This window comes from Nymphaea colorata, chromosome 12 (assembly GCF_008831285.2).
Source record: "Nymphaea colorata isolate Beijing-Zhang1983 chromosome 12, ASM883128v2, whole genome shotgun sequence".
NCBI classification, from domain to species: Eukaryota; Viridiplantae; Streptophyta; class Magnoliopsida; order Nymphaeales; family Nymphaeaceae; genus Nymphaea; species Nymphaea colorata.
In genome coordinates this window covers 10,221,751-10,240,677 of record NC_045149.1, presented here as the reverse complement: position 1 = coordinate 10,240,677, position 18,927 = coordinate 10,221,751, and the positions used below count along the sequence as shown (strand labels likewise).

Below are 18,927 nucleotides of genomic sequence, written 5' to 3'. Positions count from 1 at the left end.
AACCCAGGGCCGGCCGGGCCCGAGGAACGAAGCCCAAAAAAATCAAACCTCCTTTTTAAGATTTTTTAAAACTTGAACCGAGTGTTTAAATTATTTTTATATAAATTTATAGTAAGCGAAAATAAAATATATTATTATAAGAAAAAAATGAAAAAATGAACACAGACAAAAAAAAAAAAAAAAGTATGTTAAAAAGCAGTTTGACAGTATGCACGTCCTGTACTGAACGCTAGGTAGCCATTCATTTAAGAGATAAAAAAGGGAAATGAATGATTTTGAGGACAGAGTTCCTGTAGTTTTTTATTGCGCAAAATCTTGTTGGGATCCAACCATATGTGATATGTCCTCCTCCTTGTCAACATCAACCGCGTGACAGCTTGCGTCATCCTATACGTCTCGCAACAGTCCCTACAAAAACGCGAATCGCCGATACACATCATCCGTATCGCTTTTTCTTATTCTTCTCACTTCTCAGCCACCGCCCTCAACCCAATTAAGCTTAATAATTTAGGTAATAAAATTATTTTTTAAGTTTGCTAATAATTATAAAACAAGAAAAAAAATATGGTTTTTAAATTCGTAATGGAGTTTTTATTTTTTTTTTTAAAAACATGTCTATTCAGTCCTCAAAAATTAATTCTTGACTCCATCCCTAATCCAACCCGATTGACAAGTTAATCACTGAGAATTTGAGTTAAGTCGAGTTGGGTGAGCCTTAGGTTGAGGCCCATGTTGATCCATCAGGCCTTGACCTGACTCTCAAAAGTTCAATTCGAGTTTACTCAAGGTTCCATTGGGCTGAATTCAATTTTAATAAAAAAATTTAAATTTTAATAAAAAAATTAAAAAATAATAACATTATTTTTAAAATCAACTGAATCTAATTCATCATGAAACCCGACGACTCAAGTCAATAGCCTGAGCTCATTTTAATAGTAAGGGTCTGGCTCAACCCAAGCCTAATGTCCAGCCTTACAGGTGAACATGAAAATCTAATTTTTATATATTTTTTAATTTTTATCAATTTAAATTAAGATTAGACGTTGGGTCAGATACTCGGCCCAACTTGGCCCCAAAAAAAAGGCCTGGTCAACCAAACAAAGACTGATTTTTTTAGTATATATTTTATTGATTTATATATATAATTATATTATTTTATTATAATTAATTATATTTATATATTACTTTATATTAAAAATATATATATTTAAATTTAATCGAGTCATTCGGTTTTAAGTGTTGGGTCTGACTGCAAGTTAGGCGCCAGGTCGAACCTGATGGTTCCGATGCTCAGCTTAATTTAAATTAAAAATCAAATGAGGCCGATACGTATCGGCTATCTGTATCGTTTTTTTAGAGACGTTTATCGCCTCGTACCGGCATTGACAAAACCCCGTACACGTGGGATGCATTTTCTCCCCTTCCCGTCAGCAGCGACTTGCGTGTTTTATTCTGTCACGATTTGCTAAATCCACCCATCCGTCGCCCGCCACGTGTCCATCGATACCTCGTTCTTCGCCGCCGCCCAACCGTCCATTGGGATAATTTTCGACGGCCGAGATCGCCTGGAATGTGGCAAATTGGCCCGCATTTTGATGCAACATTCGAGATCCGACGGCTGGGATCGCCCGGCGCCAGAAAGACGGCCGTTCTACTCCGTTGATGTCAGCTGTCAGTGCCTCGTTCTCTCCCTCGCATGCTCACTTCCATGGCTGACCCTCTTCTGGTCCTCATATCTGTGGAGGGGCGTGGCTTTGTTTTTCTGGAGGTGAGTTCGTCTGGAGTTTGATGATAACGCGTTTTCGTTCTTCTGGATGTTAAATCGTGTCTTTTGAAATTGTAAGCTATTTGGCCTTGTTCGGATGCCCTTTATAAACGTTCTTTTGTTTTTTGTTTTTGTTTTTTGTTCTTTGAATCAGCAGTGTTGTATTAAACGATATGATTCATCTTTGTTTTTTCTGGCCTATAAATAGTTGAATCCGCCATGGTGGTCGTAAAATTTGTTGGTTAATTTTTGCGGTAATTATGGTAAAATTAAGTTACTAGTTTTTCTAGGATTTGAACACCTGAATGATCCGGTTCAGTTGAAGGCACTCTTGAGGGGGCTTGTGATGTTTGTTTCTCTGTGGAAGCTTGAAACGGGAACTGGTTCTGTTTTTTATTTTTATCTTCTTCATCGTCTGGTTGAGCGGTTTTCTACTTTTCTTTATGATGTGGTGGTTGCATCTCTGTTACTGGATTGTTCAAGATTATTGATATGGACGTCTTTGAGACTGTTATCAGTAGAAGCAGTGAATGGAACTGCGCTAGTGAATCTGGTAATTGATCAATTGAAGCTGAATCGGTGACAAATTTGCATGTGGAGTTATCCAGGCCGACATTTTTCTCAAGTACTTTTTATTACGGTTACGGAATTTTCTGCCATTAATGAAGAAGTATGAGCAGCAACAAGGATCTAGAGCACGTGCGTGGGCTGTAGTTAGAATGGAAACTTTGTGAGTAAGGAGAAGAAGGCTCTTTCAACTGAGGTATTTGAGAAGTTGATGTTGAATAGGTTTCAATTTGAATGCACTTGCGAGAAGATTTTAGTGATCTGTGATGACTTGTAGCTTCATGTTAGATCATGACCCCGTCCATATGGAAAGTCGATCTCCAAATCCTTATTTTTCTTTGTTGGTGAAGTGGGTACCATTGTGGACCATATGGAGTTGGTTCTGTTTCTTTCTTTGTCAATATCGTATGTTTGTCGAGATTCAATGACAAAAGATTCGGTGGAGTTCCTTGTTTAAAGCCACTACTTGAATATATGCTGACAATAAGCTGCTGCTTTGGAACATTTTTCTATTGGCTTTTTTTTTTTTTGTAACTGAAATAGATTTGCTTTATCGCTAGGTGTTGCTGGACAATTTTAGTCATTCCACTGGACAGGATTTAGAACCATATTTTCAAACAAGATATTTTGAACGCTCATGAGTGGTGCTGCTTGCTCTTGGTCGTTCATGTTGAGTGACTGCAAAAGAATTGATCATCTAAGGGACAACTGCAGCTCTTTTCTTGGCTTGACATTGAGAACCAGTAATGGTTACTTATGAGACCGATCCATTTGAATCTTGGGGTCTCCAAATCCTGGGTGATCCTTATCCTTTTCCGACTCCAGCATGCCTTTTCAGTTCTCAAAATGAACCAACCCTCTATATTGAGCAATTTCCCAGGGAGCTTCAACTTACCAACCATGACAACGTACAGAACGATGAATTACTTGCATATTCCCTTCAACAAGAGTTAAACCAACTTGCTGTCACTGAAGCTTCTGGTTCTGGAGATTCTAGTGAAGCACATCAACAGGAATCTTTTCTTGCACAAGATTGGATTGCCCACTCCATGGCATACTCTAGCTCAGGTGCTTTATTAATGCTAATCAGTTGCACTTAATCTGGTGGTCTTTCTTGGAGTCCATTAAAAAATTTTGGTTTATCACTGTCTGCAGGATCTGATCAAGACAAAGAGTTTGAGCCACCTACTTCAAGTTCAAGTACTGAAACAAAATTGTGTGATGGAGAAGATTATTATGGTTCCCTTCAAATGACAGACGCATGCTCAGCATGGGATGATGAACTCTGGAGGAGGTTAAATCATATGATACCTATTGCTGTAAGCACTTCATAATTGTATCATAAAATTTTTTCACTGTATTTATGTTTTACCAGATAGCAAGCTGATAGTGATAGGCAGCATATTTCAGGAATTATTTTGTTAAACTCTGGCTCTTTGATTGGTTCTAGTTCACTACATTTTCATTTAAGTTACATCATCTGAGATAAGCTGGCATCAAGCTGCACACCTTGGTTTGTTGGATACCTGACCCATTTCTGGCTGGGCTTGGTATCAAATTGCAGACCAGGCCTGATAAGATTCAAAAGGTTCCTGGCTTAATTATATCTGTGGTCTTGGGTCAGATGTTGCGCTCTTTTGGTTAACTGTGCTTATGATATATATTTATTTATGATGCCCATTATTTAATAAATAAAAAGCCATATTTTTATTTTTATTTTTTCTAAGTAACATATTCTTGTGGTCTTTTGGTTGTTAATAATTTAAATATTGTTAATTAAAATAAAAATGTATTTGGGATTCAGTTCAACCTGAAGAAGGCAAGTGCTACTTTTGGAAGCCAGGAACGTTATCAGTTATCCCAGCATAATCGTTGCTGATTCAGGGGATTAGTTTGTTATGGTAGTCAATCAGCTGTAACTATTGCAGCCTGATATCCACCCTAATCTGAAGGAATTGTTTGTCGTATGCATAGCCTACTCCAGAAAGAAGTGGGTGTAGGAAGTTAGGAACTATGCAAGAAATAACTTCTTTATATGTACATCTGAATTTGCCTTGTTCTATTCAGTTCATGTGATGGTTAAAATTTTCGAAAGGATGGGGAAACTGATTTTAGGAAGCCCATGAAAACTTAGCCCTATGAGCCTACCTGTCCATTATACCCTCGTACTGGACTCTCTTGATGCTATGAATTTGCTTGCTTGATATGTTGCGTTCATATGTTCTTGGAACTCTACTGCAGTTATTTTTGTTCTTGTTGGTTACTGTTTATATTTACACTTAATAATATCTTATTTTATCTCATGCGAACCATCAATTTTTTCCAGCACGTTCCTAAGATTAATGGGGAAATTCCTTCTACTGATGAAGCTACTTCAGATCATCAAAGGCTGCTGGACAGGTAAGATACAGTGATTTTTTGCAGAATCCAGATTATTTCTCTTAGGAAACAAGTAAGTCTTTAGTGGCAGTCCTGGGAATCTAGTGGAGGTGGAGGCTCTCGGCATGTTAGAGGCATGATTGTTATAGACAGACATCAACTTAATCTTCTTTGGAGGTTGTTTGGAACCTTCAATCTGACTCTTACCTCAGATTCTTAGATAATCAGACTAAAACATTGTTCTTTTTTCCTTTTTTTTTCTGTGTTTGTGGAGGACGTGGTGATTTTTTGGCTAATTCAGAGTGGAAAGGGTGAAGATAAGGATCTAAGAACATTCAAAACCATCTTATATTTGGCCTTCTCTCAGCTCATGTGCCTTTTTGTCACAAGAACATACTCAAATTGCATTTTGAGAGAAACTTATAGCATAGATGATTCAGGCATCTCTGCATCTTCAGCATTTCATCTCAAGGTAGCAACCTTTGCAATCATTATGTATGGTTAAACAAGATGGTTTTGTGTTGTTTGACAGATTGCAGCTGTATAATTTGACGGAAGTTAAGGTGCAAGGTGATGGAAACTGTCAGGTTAGTTAAATTGGAATTTTTTATGATCTGAACGTTCTATTGTATGATCTCTTATCTACAATTTGTTTGTATAACTGAAACTAATTTTTTAGTTGCTTCCTGTATAGTACTTTCTCTGTTTTCAATGAAATTGTTGTCTGTCTCCTTCTGCTGAATAATAGTATGTTATCTTAGGTGTAACTTTTAATCCTAATTAATAATGTTACCCTCTTCCGTTCACCAGTAAAGAAAAGAAGTCATGGAGAAGTAATTCTAGGAGATCCTGTTCATCAACAGGAAGCTTATAAGAAATTTTCTTTTGCTTCAATTGGAGTCTAACTTTGCATGTCAATTCTCTTGATAGTCCATTATTTAGAACCTTTTCATGTGTACGGTTAGAATCCTCAATGACTGTGAGTTAATGTGAGGAATCATTTCAAAGTTAAAGTCTCCATATCATTACAGTAGGGAACTATCTCATACTTGGTCATCTTAACAAGGCTCTAGGATGATGGAGGCAGTGTCACATGGCATTTTAAATTACCATAGTCTTACATTTATGCATTCTTGAAACGTTTACCTAAAACTAAAAAATATGATCCTGACCTTATGCCTTTTATGTTCGACAATGCTGTTGACATAGCATATGGTGATTACAGAAGCAAAGAGGGAGTGAGAGAAAAGAGAGGGATGTGTGAGAAAACAGGAGAGAGAGAGAAGCAGAGAGAGAGAGAGAGAGAGAGAGAGAGAGAGAGAGAGAGAGAGAGAGGGCTAATGGATCCAAGGATGTTGGTGGCATGCCTCTCTTGGGGGGCCTCTTGAGGTTTAAATAGATTATTCCTTAGCTCAAGATGAATGGCCTAGATTAATTCATGAAGCCCTAGGGTTTAGATCAGTTTAAAAAGAAGAGAGAGAGATCTGTACAAACCCCCGGGGTGCCTAGGGTTTTTCACCCTCCCTTCTTGGGTTTTGAATCCAATTTTGGGTCCAGTTGGCCTTATTTACAGATCTAGGGTCTGGGTGTCGGTTTGAGATGGATTTGGATCCGTCTTGGGCATAAGATGAACGCATTTTCATGGTGGCAAAAGTCTATGCAACAGGATGTACAAATAAAACACTTTTTCTTGGAGAGGTAAACCATCATGAGAGTAGTGGTAACAGTCTTCTATAGGTTCCCCCAATCCTGGAATGTAAACTAAGCTTTGAGTTGTGCAACTGTTGGTGCCCATAGGAATTGAACCTTGAATACACGTTTGAGTTTGACTGCTAAAACTGTCCCGCTACACCAATCCATTTGTATATATGCATACAATAATTTGAAAACAAGGAAAGGAGAAAGTAAGGACCAGAAGCAAAAGCATGGAAGCTTCTCATATGGTGTCCACATTTCCAAAGACGCTTCTGTCTGTCACTGTTTCACTCAAGACAAGAAACTAAAATTTTTCACCAACAAAAACTGACTCAAGAGATGAAGAGGAGAATAACACTGTTACTGGAAGCCCTGAAGTTACTCTAGATGAATTCACAAACTGGGGATGTATACATGCAGGAAGATTTTGTCCATGTGCAATCATTGAACAGGTTTACCACGTGTTAGGATTCTGAATAGAGTCAGGTTGGGAAGGATGCTACCTCGTCTTAAGTTGACATGCCAAGTGAATGCACTATATAATAGAATCATGTAGGGAATCTCAGATTGGTACTAAATCCAACCATTAGTACCCCTGAAGAAAGCAAGGAAAGTGGACATAATTGGATTTGGAATCAATGTTAGATGGGAAAAGACATTCATTTTTCACATGGGCTTAGAGCGTGCTACCCATCTTTCACTTTGTTACATTTCAACGCATGAATTTGGGAACAGTTAAACCATTTCTTGTCCCAGTTCAATTGTCTGTTACCTTGAAAACATTTCCTATCACCTACTTTCTTGTTAAGGGAATACATCAATGTGTCTTCGTTGTTGTGCTTCAATAAATTTCCTGCTATTCTGCTTAGCCATGACAAGTGCACCTAGGCAAGTGAGTGCACAGGCCCTGGCAAGCCCCCTTTTTAATGATGCTATAGTACTTAGGTGGGGTTAGAAAATCAATTGTCTTAGCATTGTAGGATCATAAAATTTGAAGTGCACATTGTGTGTTCATCAAGTAAAAGAGCTTTTCCTAGGCAACAAGGGCCTCGTATTGTAGTGGTGGTCCCTTTCCTTCCCCACCCACTGCAACTTTCAACTTCTCTAACCCAGCTGATTGGACAGAATGTAGACAAGTAATGGGCTTAAATAAAAGCTATGGTCTTGCTTTTTGGGAGGAATCTGTATATTTTCTGTCATTCCAAGTCTTATATGGAAATTTGTTAAAAAGTGAAAAGTTAAAAATGCTAGATGGCGAATTGTGCAGCAGATTTGTGTCTCTGAGGAAACTATATCCTGACTTCAACAATCCTAACAACCCTGACTTCTGTGTGTATCTCCCCTCAGTGAACTTTCATTGTCTAACATTCAATAAGGAGACAGATATGGTAGTTAGAGTGTTACGTTTTAGAGAAGTCAGGTTTTATCTTCTCTCTCTCTCTCTCTTTCTCCTTCACACACACACATATAAATATATATATATATATTTATATTATTTATTTATTTATTTATATTTATATTTATATATGTTCTTCCTAAGTGTTTCACTTCTGTTCATTGTTAAACCTCTATATCATAGTTCTTTAAATTTTAAACAGGTGGAAGCCTCTGCAAGATGTTTGTTTTCATAATTCACTATCTTATGAGATCTTGAGTCCCCTACTTATATCTTGTGAACAATAAAAGTCTTAATTGACTGGATTAATAATGTTTCTCTGTTGAGTGCAGTATGAACATTTTACGTTTTCCTTTCTTTCTCAGTTTCGAGCACTGTCCGATCAGTTTTATCGCACGCCTGAGCATCACAATTTTGTCAGGCAAGAAATTGTAAATCAGGTAAATTTCCCTTTTATTTGGTTTCACCAGGATCGTCTTTTAATAGTTCAACTCTTCCTGAGTTTTACTTTGGCAGTTGGACTGCTAATGTGTTATCCTGAACATGATCCTTTTTTGTATAATTCTTTTTTCAGCTCAGTGCCCAACCAGAAATTTATGCTGGATATGTGCCCATGGCTTACGGTGACTATATAGAGAAAATGTCAAGGTATGTTGTTTAGCTGCAACAGGCTTCCTCTCTGTGGACTTAAGTTTTTATTGATCATCTTTTTGGAATTTCTTGTACCTTAAAATTTTTCCCATGGCGAATACAGGGATGGAGAATGGGGTGATCATGTCACATTGCAGGCGGCTGCAGATTGGGTAAGATGTGATGTTCTGCTAGGCTGTGCCTTTCCTTTTTAGTGTTTAAGCTACATCTCAGAGCTTTACGTTTGCATCCACTCGAAGAAACTAGACAAACTAGTTCTGGCTTTTGTTCAGAAACTGCAGTTAGCTGCACGTTCAGGCCATGAATAGCCAAAATAATATAGTTGCTTTTACCAGAATATGAACTGGAGTTTTCCTAAATACTTAAATTTACAAGTGGCAAGCCTTTGGCTGATTGTGTAGTTTCAGATAAGTTACTGCAACTCTCATTGCCACTGTCAAACTTTCTGCAGCATTTTTGCCATAAGCCATCTCGATGTGTCTGTTAGTTCTCTCTACCTTGACTATTAAGCAAATATCTGTCTTAGCAGTCAATTAAGGCAGTGACTTATTCTTTATAACATATACATTCGCAGATGCAAAATCAGATTGACATATGTAGCATGCCCATGAACTCGTTCCAGCATCGTAGCTTTTCAAGAATTTTAGGCAATTCAGCAATGATGAACTCATGACGGGATTCAGAGTGGTAGAGTTTTCAAGCAAAAGTGCATACCATATTCGCTCAAATAACTAGTTCTATTCTCTATCCTGCTAACCTTAGTCAAATCCTAAAGTTTTTTAAAGGAAGAACAAACCTCAGTTGACCTAGTTGTATTTGTTTATGGCGTCTTGTCCTTGTTCTCCAACCTGAAACATTGTTGTCCACAGTATACCAGATTTCAAGCATTTCAGCTCTTGGAAAAATTATAATTGTATCTGAAAAACTAAAGGTAGACAGTTCTGGTGATGTCATAATCATTCTTTTGTGTTTCAGTATGGAGTTAGGATATGTGTTTTTACATCTTTCAAGGACACCTGCATCATTGATATCTCGCCAAATGTTCAGAAATCAAACCGAGGTATGTGCAGCATTTTGAGGTGCTTTCTGAAGAATCTAGGGACAAACTCAGTTATATAAAGCTTCATGTCATGTTCAAGTTTTTAAAACGTGTTTACCATTTTGCGGGATTTTACATTTATTTCATGTTTCCTTTCAAAATGTTTAAAGAGTAGAAAAAAGTTTCTACTGCACTTTAGGACAATTGGTTGAGACTTTATCCAGATTCCAGTTTGCCTTTGAAGATTAAAAGGGCTTTTGTCCCTTTCAAGTTGATGCTTCAAAAGGTTGGGAACATTAAAATTCTTGTTTGTATTTCATGTTATTGATCAGCCTTAGCTGGTGACAGCCCATAGATTTGCAGTCAAATTTTATAAATTTTAAATGGTAAATTTGGCCTGCTACCCATGAACACCTGATGCAAGATGTGCATGAGGTTCTGGTACTGCAGAAACGTTTAGGGATGCGATCATTCAAACTCATACTTTGAGGATGTTCAATGGGTTGAGCCAATTCGGGCTTGACTCGAATTCGCTCAGCTCGAGTTCGAGATAAGAACTCAGTTCGTTCAATTAAATGAGTCGAACTTGAGATAGACCGACAGGCTTGACACTATTAAAATCGTCTAAGCTCGTGGGAGTTCCGTGGGACTTGCAAAAGGCAGGTTCAATGTTTGAGTCCCCTTGTCCCTTGTCCATGAAAAACCATTTTTTTAATATATGGCATGTGACTCTGGATAGTCTAGAGTAGATTGTTTCTTATATTCGGATCCAGGCTTATTTGGAATTTAACGTTATTTTTGGGTTTGGATCTTTTAGTTTTATGGACCCCAGATCTACTTCAGATCTCAGGTTTAGGGCCCTTAAAAAGGCCTCTTTTCTTTTCATTAGGAGCTAACTGATGTTGAGAAAACCTTAATTTCCTTTTGCTATTGAATTTCCCTTTGTTTTCATGCATTTTCTCTTTCTGTTTTCGTCTTCTGGTGCTTTTCCCATGGGGATTAGAGTGTAGAACTCTAATCACTGTGTCAGCTTACCTAAGCTTAAGCCAGATTCAAGCTCGAGCATAGTCAAGCCGAGTTCTAGCTTTCTCCTGCTTGAGCGAAGCTTGTGCTGTGAGTTTAGAGACTTGAGCTGGCCGAGCTGTTCATGAACATCCCTAACTATAGTCTCATCCATTTCTGCTGCTGCATTGACAGGAAAAGAGGACATACTTTGTCTTTATTGCCACTCTAAATTTCATCTCAGAAGTTACATTTGGCTCCAGATGTCCCAATCTTGTGACTATCAGAATAAGTTTTAGCTATGTCACATGGGTGTGGATACAGGTGCAAAATATTTTTGAAAACTTATATATATATATATATATATATATATATATGGAGAGAGAGCAACAATGAGATTGTAAGCAAACAAACATATATATTTGTTGTTTATATTCATTAAGTATACATTACTAAACAAAACATACCAAAAAAATGAAAAATCTGCATCTGAGTCTGCTGTCTGAGCAGTGTCCCATACCCACACCCATGCCATCTGTGTCTACACAGGTATGGTGCCCCACCCATAGGGTTTCTGTCTTTGCCCAGGCTGAAAGCCAATGAAAGTGAGAACCTGATCGTTCATGACTGATACCTTGATATGTTCTTGAACAAGATCATTGGGGAAGACTTTTAAAGGACAGACAGTAAAAACCTACTATATGTGTATGCAGCTGTTAACTTTCAAACCCAAAATATTCATTTTGCAACTGTCAATACCTACATACTTCTTTTGCTCACTTGAAGTGCTCTGTTGGAAACAATGCCCTACATGAAGACTAGTTGATATAAGCATCCAGTAATTATGCAATATAGTGCAAATATATTTATCATTTAATCACATTCTAAGTAACAAATTCTACAAGTTCAGAAATAGGTTTAGTTCCTATTTTCAGAAGTTCATATTCACTATGGCTTCTTGCATGGTGTACACCTCCCTTATCTTCTGCTGGTTCATGGCCCATGTCGAATAATCATTTGTACAACATATTGAGCAGTTATGCAAAGAAAAACAATAATATAAACAGAAGTAAGCAACTCTCTCTTTCTCTCTCATTAACACAGCAAGTGCATATACTGGTGGATACAACAATTGCTTCATTTCCATGGATGCAAGTACAACTATATGTTTTATGCAATGGCTACTTGCTGACGTGTGTTTTCTTGCATGGCTTATGCTTGCCTAATTATGTCATTGATAACATGTTCCTTTTAGAAAGAAAATCTCTCTGATTGAGATATTGCATGCATTATAATGACGTGCAGTTATATTCTTGAGCTTCTGGGCCGAGGTGCATTACAACTCAATTTATCCGGAGGGAGGTAATATTGACGGCCAACTACTGTTTCCATAGGCTGCTTTGTTGTTGAATATTGTTTGTTCCCAAACTGACCAAAGTTTTCCTGGACTTTGAACCAGAAACGCCCTCCAACTGACTTAACTGATAATCTTGTTGGAAACCACAGAAGACAGGAAGAACCATCTAGTTCTGAAAATAATGGTTATGAGATGGTCCACCAAAGAGATTGATGAATTCTCTGGTACTGGCTGCAGTACTGATTACATTGAAAATATATTACATTTAATACCTCTCAGTTTATATGAGAAGGATATGAAAACAATATTTGCAGATCGTGCAGGGCACTTTATGAAGTTATAGTTGGCATTAGGCAACGCAAATCAATGGGATTAGGAAACATAAAGGAAGGCCGATGGTACACCGCAAGATACTTGAAGCATTCAACGGCAACCTTTCCTGCTTATCTCCTTGCTTTTCATATTGGTATTTATGAGGGTCGTCATTATTATTCTGTAATCATATGAGGGTTGACAAATATCTGCAAGAAACGTTGATGTTTAAGTACATAGTATATCTTATTTTCCCACTACTTCTCTTTGAAGGCTGTATTTTTCTGCTCTTCTTTCTGGAAACCGTCACTTGCACCTTGTTAGTGGAATTTTTTTTTACCTCGACCAACTTCAACTGAATGAAGTTGCCAAACCAAATCAAAATGATCCCAAGATTTCAATGTAATCCACACACATTCAGGTGGATCAAGATTGACCAAAGGTTTAAAACGACAAATGTTCATAACCAGGATTTCACGAAGGTCGTTAACTGCAATTTCTGTTGGCAAACTGTTGCAAAGAGTTCATTAACAATATAGAACCAGTACAAAGGCAAATGTTAGGGGACCACATCCTGTACTTTCGGATAAGGAAGCTTTTAACCTTTTAATTTAAAGCTAAGCAAGGAGTGACCTGATTTTCTCTATTGGGTTAAAGACATGGAGAACTGTAGGAGTGTTTAAATGACGCTATTTATTGATTTCACATGCAAAGTCCATCTAGAAAAAAAGCTTCGACTGCCCCACCTAAGTAAGTGAACATGCACCTTTTAAGTGAAATCAAAGGATGCCTAATATGCTGTCTAAAGAAAAGCTCGATGGCTTCAGATTCAAACCCAAGATGATGCAGAACAGTGTCTGTGCTATCATTGCTAACTCATTCTCATTTGCAATGTCATCAAATCATCAAATGCAAGTTCAATTTTCAGTATATATATATGGTAAAAGCTTAAAAGGGCACTTGGATGTGAGCCCAATTACCTCCACAAACAGGTTTGGGATGTGTTCTGATGGTGTGAAAACCCAGTTTGACCAACACTCTCCCTTAATTCATGAAAAAAAAAAGGTGTTCTTAGTGTACCACCCAAATGCAGAAACCCGTCTTTCAAAACCCATTAAAAATTTGGTTTTTACAAAATCAAGATTTCTTAAAACTAAGTTTGTGAGGGTGTCGTCCAAATGCATCCTACAGGAAGTAGAACTGTAGAATACATGTATATTATAAGATGTAGAGCTCAAAGATGCCCTTTGGCACCTGGATCCTGTTTCTGTCCAGTTTCACTTCCACATTATCAGAAAAATGGAGGACATGGTCCCGCATTCGGCGTTTTGAGAATACCAAACGCGGTGCTCGCTGAACACGACCAAGTTCGTAAGCTTTTGACGAAAGGGCAAACCTAAAGAGTCGTACAGCCGTGCAAATCAGTGACGAAGTTTACGAACTAAGCAGCATACGGATCCTGAACTCCAAGCGTGAAGGACACGCCTGGCACAATCATGCCAAACACGACCATGTTCATCAACTTGCCGTCAAGCCTTCCTCCCTAGTCCCTGACCAGTCGTGCTCAGTGTTCTCTCTAAAAGCACACGCTTCTGCTGCTGCAGTAAGTTCAACAGCGTTCTGTAATGGAGATCTAGGAACTCCGAAAGTCTCAGAAAATTCTCAAGTTATTGTGCTGCGTGAAGACCACCATGGACCCCAACAAACAGAAGAAAAAGGGCGACTCCATTATTCCTCTTGAATGGAAAAAGCTCTTATAATCTATAGGAGAAAGATTCATGTTAAAAAGAAAAGAAAACTCTACAAAGCCCATCTCCAACGCATCAGATCTCGGAACTTCTCCACAGCAAAGCAGATGAGAGAGAGAGAGGGTGGGAGAGAGACCGATTTGAATGGGCAGTCAGACAAGAAACGTTTCTTGGGTTCTCTTCAACTTTCTCATTCGTCGAGCCTCTGCTGCTCCTCTGTCTCCTCTGAGACGGGCTGCAGGAGCATGGCCATGTATGGCATCTGCCGGAAGGGCGCGCCAGGAAACTCCATGCCCATCCGGCAGATTGTGGCGGCGTCATAGCCGGAGACCGCGAAAAGGTTAGGCGCGGGCGGCATGGGAGGCGCGGGCATGGTCTGCACCGGCTTCGGGGTCGACGCAGAGACAGAACAAGAGCCGGAACAGGAGGTAGGTGGGGAGGATGATGAGGAGGGCGTGGCCGTGGCTGGTGGTGCGGAGGGGAGGATCGGACCCGAAACGGCGGATGAGAAGGCTGGGATGGTGCCCGTGCCCGTGGCGGCGACGATGGCAGGCTCGGCCTTGCGGAGGAGCCACTCAATGGTCTCGCCGTCGGACTTGTGGCCGAGCTCCCTGGTCAGCTGGAAGATCCGGGCGGCACAGAGCGCCGGCATTCGCACTCGCCGACCCCGCCCGTTCACCTTGGTGTGCCGGTCCTTCGATGAACCCTTCCGAGAGACGACGACGGCGCTCGCCTTCCGATCGCCTCCCAAACCGCTGCTAACCCGAGGCGGCGTCGCCTCTGGATGCTGCTGTGATTGGTGCAGTACAAGCTCGGTGCCCATGCCCTCGACACCCTCCCCGACGATCCTCTCCTCCTCCCCCGACTGGAAAAAAAGGGGGGGAAAGGGAAGGGAAGGTTGATTCAGATGGACCACCTTCCTTTCCTCCGTTGCCCTCTCTCTCTCTCTCTCTCTCTCTCTCTGTGTGTGTGTGTGTGTAAGGACTATATACCTGTGCGTTTTCTCTGTACTTATTTTTTGGTGGATGCTCTCTCCTGCAGCTGTGTTGTTTAAGCCATTGGAAGGAGGGTTTCTTTCCCCTTTCCCCTTTCCCCTTTCTCCAGATGTGTGAGAGAAAGGTCGGTGGTAAAGGGGTTTCAGAAAGAGCGAGAGAAAGAGAGGAAGAGGGTGTTGGTTGTCTTGTTCTGGCTATTAAGGGTGTTGCAGGATTCCCTTTGGGAGATGGGTTTTTGGGAGTTTCTCCTTTTAGGGTTTAAGAATAAGAGAAAGAGAGAAGAAGAAGAGGGCTCTGTTCTGTACGGGGAAAGGCAAAGATAGCTCTTATTAAGAAAGGCAGCAGGGAAAGGCTACTCCTACTGCTATTTTCGAGTTGCGACTGCTACTGCTAAGCAGTAAGTGCTAAACCCCGGGCTGTTAGATTAAAAATCTCTAGCTGCCCTTCACAAAGTAATGCAACTTTCTATGGCTCAAAGGAAAAGAAGAGGAGCATCGAATTACCAGGAAAAGGAAAAAAAAAAGAAGTTTGTCTCTTTACTTTTAGTTGTGCTTCCTGCATCGCATCGTTTTCTCCTCGAATCATTTTATATTAATGCAACATTTTTAAAAAAAGCCTCCGCTTTGTTTTCTTGAATGCTTTCATCCAATATTAATGCAATGTTTCACAAAGCTTTGCTTCATGTATCATAACCATGAGACTGAGAGAACGACCCCTCTTGGGTATTGATTAAGCAGTTTTAAACTTTGGTTTTTTTGTTCTTGGTTACTGCTATCAAATGATATTTAATGGCTTCCGGACAAGTTAACATGGTGACACCCTGCTTACTGTGTCTATTTAAATGATGGGTTTTTATGTCCGGAGATACTTTTGGTCCTGAAAGCGAAGTGCCAGTAAGAAGGCTTTTTGATAATCTTTTGAGGAGTAAATGCTTCGAATATTTCACAAAATCAGGCTTGGAGTTACAAAAGGAAAAAATTGTAGTCATATTATAAAACTTTTTATGTTTTATTAGCTGCTCAGATTAATGGGCAGTTGTAATAAAAAATTTTTTGAAACTCGAGCATGTGTTTCTTTTCTATTTCACTAAATGCTAGGCACTTTTTACTTAATAGTGAAGGGAAGATCTCTCTCTCTCTCTCTCTCTCTCTCTCTCTCTCTCAAAGTACAATCTGTTCAAAGCCAGCCTATCTATGCAACCATATCACAGATTTCAAAATGGCTGGAGTCTTGAAGACAAAGAAAGCTACTGTAGACGAACAGATTTCTTTAACAGTTCTATTGCTTAGGTTGTGAGCATAATGAGTCAACGCACGCATTCTCCAACCCATGCTTCTACGTTGGCAAGTTAAAGAGTTTTGAGACACTCAAAGAATTCCATAAAGCAACCCATCTTGGTGAAACTAAATTATCACAGCAAATTCATCTCTTTTCAGATGTATATGGGGCTGGGAATTTCATTGACAGGAAGCTCATAACAAGACGGTGTGTTTGTTGGAAGAAACCTATTTAGAAAACTAGAAAACAAAATGTCGTTTCCTGTTATGCTACAGAGGCCAGTACAAACTACACAGACGTGGTGGCCTTAGCTACTTGTGTTGTCGTTTAGGCTAAAAATTACCTCAGACATTTTAGCTTGGAAGCCAATATTTTGATGGGAATGCATCGTGACGATCAAACAGCAATGCGTGTCATGGCTAGTCCAGCTTTCATAGTGCACAGATGAAAAATGATCGAAGATCTAAAGTGGAATGAATGAATTGTTGAATACATTTTATCTACATCTAATACTAGGAACGTTCTCTCCACACCTTTTTCAGGTTACTATATTCTTTTGATAAGAAGGTTGAATCAAGCCGGCAATTTTCTTCTCAATGTTCTCATGAATGTCTCACCAGTTTTTTTTCTTGAAAAAGAATCTTCTTGGTGTTGTCATGGGTGTGGGTGTTAGCTCATAATGTTTTAAGGTCTGAACCATATAAAAACACCTTGCCTCCTCTAGCGCATGTTTGTGATTCAAAGCACGAATTATCGTCATTTACCTTGTCATTATGCAGGACAATTAAATGGGTAGCTAAAAATGGGCGAATGGCAATTACTCTTTCATAAAACAGTAAAGGGCTTGCAATAAACCTATGTCAATCCATGGTGACAGCATGGCTTGCATTTCCTAGTATAAATTATCTCCAAATGTAGGTTTATATATATATATGGAGGTGACACGAGATCAACAACTCAAGGGGGAGGATGGTTCTCAAAGGGAGTTACAGGGTTTCATCACTAGAAACCTAGAGGAGAAAGGTGGAGCTGAATGGAGAGATATCAATGGAAGAAGAGAGTCAGAACGTGCAGGGATACCAGCGTTTTCAAATTCATGGTCAGATTTGGTTGGTTCTTCATTGGAAATGGAGGTTGAGATGGGAGCTCTGGTGGTTGTGGAGAAAGGGAGTGGGCATTCTCATACCATGATTTTAGCATCTGCTCTTGAGGAGATGAAGTTTCCTTCCAAATGGACAACTTTGTGTTGTTTTGTTGGCAATATTTATAGCAAAAGTTTTCATTATGATTTCATAGCTAGGAGATTGAAGAAACCTCGGGGAAAATTAGAAACCCTAGGGTTTTTTTTTTTCTTGGTGGGGGGAGGGGGATTTCTTGGATCCTGTATTTAGAAGTTGGGCAGTTGGATCCTAATTAAGGACAATCTTGAAGTCCTCTTATGCAGGTTGATAATGTGTCTTGTGGAATAAATGGATGCTTGAGATAGTGGCAAAGGCTTTGCAGGCGATTTTTTTTGTGCAGACACTTTAATAGTTTCTAGGTTAGAAAGAGTTTTGCATGTGTTTATTTGGATGTGTAGGTGAAGCTTGTTCCAAAAAAAGCAGTAGAACTAGAGATGGATGAGAGTGAGACGATTAGGTCAGGAAGCTTTGTATGAAATTTGTATAACATTTTGCACACGGCATGAGGCGAGTTTGTACGTTACAAAGAAAGTGGAGGTAAGGCAATCTGAAAAGCAATAAAAAACTGTAAATAAGGGTTGAAAAGAAGTGAAGCTAGCAAGAAGAGGGATGATGTAGGCAGGGATGATGAGAATTAGATAGGAAGGGCAGAGGTTTATTTGTGGAAAATAACCAAATGAGGGAAATGGAGCAGATCAATGAGATAAGTTTGGGGTTCTAGTAGAGGCTTTTTAAGATGAGAAAGACAAGACATTGATGGAGGAGGAGAAGGATCTTAAACATAGAATTGATGCACTGGTGGATCGGCGTTCTAGTATGGAATACCACAATATAGAGGTAAAACTTTCATCTTATGAACAGGGGACATCACCCTGCCCAGGTACACTCGTTATTTCCTAGAATTTCCTAGATGATTTTTCAAATCATTCTGTGGAGAGTTGGGCTGTTTAACAGGTTGAGCTAACTTGAGCTTGACTCAAACTCGCTCAATAAACTTGACTCGAACTCGATTCATTTATTAAACGAGTCAAGTTCGAGTTAAGAAATGAACTCGACAACCTAAATGAGTCAAGGTCAAGTTAAGTGGGCTCAGCTCGAGAAAGAAAATATATAAAATACGTCTCATAAAATTATAAAAAAAATAGATTTCTCAAATGGGTATGCACATGACTGGTATGTGGGAGATTCTATGTTCAAATCTATATGGTGCCTCTTTCTTTAAAAAAAGCTCAAGCAAGCTTCGGCTTAAATGCCGAGCCAAGTTCATGTTTTGGTTCAATGTATGCAGAATAAATAAACAACTAATATGAAGGGGACGGTTCAAATGCTTTTGACAATAAACCATTAGCACTTGAGAAGTAGAATCTTGACCCTGAGGAATTGGATGTTGCATCAATTAGGAAGTGCTTTGTAGAAATGAAAATTTTCACTTGGAACATTAGGGAGATAGTTAAACTAGTTGTTCAACATAACATGAGTTGGAATTTCTAGTAGTAGTCTCTTGAGGTGGTGCTTTTATTTGCCCCAATGTTAAAGAAAAATAACTTTATGAATTGCAATAG

General features: G+C 39.2%; 2 protein-coding genes across 5 annotated transcripts; one reads left to right on the top strand and one right to left on the bottom strand.

Moving 5' to 3' along the window:
- Window positions 1–1,610: 1,610 nt before the first annotated feature.
- Window positions 1,611–12,423, top strand: LOC116265506 (OVARIAN TUMOR DOMAIN-containing deubiquitinating enzyme 12-like). Of its 4 annotated transcripts, XR_004175081.2 has the most exons (12): window positions 1,642–1,839; window positions 2,893–3,400; window positions 3,488–3,651; window positions 4,659–4,732; window positions 5,244–5,298; window positions 8,168–8,242; window positions 8,377–8,450; window positions 8,557–8,605; window positions 9,429–9,513; window positions 11,800–11,856; window positions 11,954–12,075; window positions 12,166–12,423. XR_004175081.2 is itself a non-coding variant. In XM_031646160.2 (11 exons), the coding sequence occupies exons 2-11, from the start codon at window positions 3,079–3,081 to the stop codon at window positions 11,968–11,970; spliced, it is 972 nt and encodes a 323-aa protein (XP_031502020.1). In that variant the 5' UTR covers window positions 1,611–1,768; window positions 2,893–3,078; the 3' UTR covers window positions 11,971–12,423. The 4 variants fall into 4 exon arrangements, 3 of the variants coding, with proteins under 3 accessions (XP_031502020.1, XP_031502019.1, XP_031502021.1); XM_031646160.2 differs by having other exon boundaries at window positions 1,611–1,768; window positions 11,954–12,423; XM_031646159.2 differs by having other exon boundaries at window positions 1,643–1,839; window positions 11,954–12,423.
- A 1,389-nt stretch (window positions 12,424–13,812) lies between these two features.
- On the bottom strand, window positions 13,813–15,447 carry LOC116265707 (transcription factor TCP11-like). The gene has a single exon (XM_031646518.2). The coding sequence runs from the start codon at window positions 14,732–14,734 to the stop codon at window positions 14,102–14,104; it is 633 nt and encodes a 210-aa protein (XP_031502378.1). The 5' UTR covers window positions 14,735–15,447; the 3' UTR covers window positions 13,813–14,101.
- Window positions 15,448–18,927: the final 3,480 nt, after the last annotated feature.